The sequence below is a fragment of the Artibeus jamaicensis genome, unplaced genomic scaffold (assembly GCF_021234435.1).
Source record: "Artibeus jamaicensis isolate MK-2021 breed Jamaican fruit bat unplaced genomic scaffold, CSHL_Jam_final contig_233, whole genome shotgun sequence".
Classification (NCBI taxonomy): Eukaryota; Metazoa; Chordata; class Mammalia; order Chiroptera; family Phyllostomidae; genus Artibeus; species Artibeus jamaicensis.
Genome location: NW_026521486.1, coordinates 53,494,331 through 53,496,402, shown reverse-complemented (window position 1 = coordinate 53,496,402; position 2,072 = coordinate 53,494,331). Strand labels below are relative to the sequence as shown.

General features: G+C 36.5%; 1 protein-coding gene across 1 annotated transcript; it reads right to left on the bottom strand.

Moving 5' to 3' along the window:
- Positions 1 to 856: 856 nt before the first annotated feature.
- Positions 857 to 1,795, bottom strand: LOC119036408 (olfactory receptor 6C2-like). Its single transcript, XM_037128169.2, has one exon. It carries the CDS (start codon positions 1,790 to 1,792, stop codon positions 857 to 859), a length of 936 nt encoding a protein of 311 aa, XP_036984064.2. The 5' UTR covers positions 1,793 to 1,795.
- Positions 1,796 to 2,072: the final 277 nt, after the last annotated feature.

The window sequence follows — 2,072 nt, the reverse complement described above, 5'->3', positions numbered from 1 at the left end:
CAGGTGTGCCCTTTCAGGGTCATGGTCTCCACTGATTGGTCAGGGCCAGGGCAAGGAACTTTAGTTATTACAGTAGGTCCTGGAGTTGCTCACCTGGTTTTGCTGCTTTTCTGGGCCTGGAGCTGAAATATAGCTGAGGCTGAGATGTTATCTCTAGGGAGGGGACCTTTGTTTCTGACTATAAATTGCTCAGCCATGTGTTTAGCTATCTGTCTCAATTTCCCTATTCCGCTTGCCAAGGATTTCCTAGGTTCTGCTATCCTGTCTCAGCAACTTAGATGTTTTCCATCATTATAAGGTCTATAATTTCCTTTTATGAAAAAAACTATTTGAGTACAAGTTAACCATTTGCTTTATTTTATGTAGAATTGGTTTTATTTACTCTTGAAGATATATGGGAATAAGTTTTTGCTAGTTTGTTGACCCTTCTCAGTTTTTAGTGCTTAAAAGAGTATCAGTACCAAAGAAAGTGGCCAATACATATTTATTCAGTGACTGAATCAATAAGTCATTCAAAAGGTTTGGATTGGATGAGACAATAGTGACCATTACTTATTCTTTTGCTGATAAAGGTAAATATTTACTAACCTATTCATTTCTCTTGATATTTCTAATTTGGAGATATACTTCTGTTTTATTTTTAATTTTTATTTTTGGGTATTCTTAATTTGAAGGTGAGGCAAGAATTGAAAGTTAAAAACTATTAATAGGCTTGTGTATAGAAAGAAGGATCTTAAAAGAGGCTTGTGAGGAAGGCACCACTAAATCAGGATGAATGAAAGATTTTGAATAAGTTAACCTGACTAGAGAATTTGGTAGGTTCATTTTGTATGTGTTTATTTGGGTTCATATTCTCTTATTTTTTGTCAAATACCACAATTCTTTTGATGAAGTTACTGAAGGCTTGTTTTACTTGCTTGTTTCTCAAGGTGTAAATGAAAGGATTCAGCACTGGAGCAATGGAAGTAGTGAGCACTAACACACCCTTGTTAATGGCCACCGATTCCTTTGCTGAAGGTTTGATGTAGATGAAGATGCAGCTGCCATAAGTGATCGAAACCACAATCATGTGGGAAGAACAGGTGGAAAAGGCCTTTTTCCTTTGCTGAACAGAAGGGAATCTAAAAATTGTTTTGATGATATAAACATAGGACAGTACCACACACATAAGTGTCATAATGAAGGTCAGCACAGCGCAAATTATCACGGTCTGCTCCATGAACCAAGTATTTGAACAAGAAATTTTCAGGAGGGGAGTTGCATCACAGATAAAATGATCAATGACATTAGAATCACAAAATTCCAGATTTAGGCCTAGACTCAGTGGGGGGATTATAATGAATAGACCAGCGACCCAACAACAAAAGACAAGTCTTCTGCAGACTGTGCTACTCATGATGCTCACATAATGCAGGGGTTTGCAGATGGCCACATAGCGGTCATAGGACATGGTGGCTAGAAGAAAAAATTCAGTCACAGCAAAGAGGTCAGTGAAAAATACTTGGCTGGCACAAGCATTGTAGGTAATGACCTTGTCACCTGTTGCTATGTTATACAAGTATCTGGGAATACAGGCAGATGTGAATGAGATCTCCAAGAAGGAGAAATTTTGTAGGAAATAGTACATGGCAGTTTTAAGGTGAGAATCCAGTAAGATAAGGGAGATGATAGACAGGTTCCCAGTTATGCTCAGCATATACGTGAGAAAGAAAAAGATAAAAATCAGAACCTGCAGCTGAAGGTCATCTGTCAGTCCCAGCAGAATGAATGTGGTCACAGTACTGTTCCTCATTGCTGATATTTGACTTCTGTTAAATCTGTATGTAACATTGAAATATTTTATTGTAGATTACTTTAAAATTATGAAATCTATCTTATTCAGGTTTTAAAAATTTATTATTTAAAATATACTTACAATTTAAATGCATATTCTGTAAAGGACTACTTTTGACTTCTATGGGAGCAAAATGTCCTGACTCAAAAATTCCTTTTAGTGTATTTGTTTGACACTTTGTTCCTTGAAGTTTTAATATATACTAGACAACTTGGGTTCTCTATGCACCCTTTTAGTC

What these genes read in the sequence shown, in the direction of transcription:
- LOC119036408 (XM_037128169.2), bottom strand. Translation starts at nt 1,792, where the DNA reads ATGAGGAACAGTACTGTGACCACATTCATTCTGCTGGGACTGACAGAT.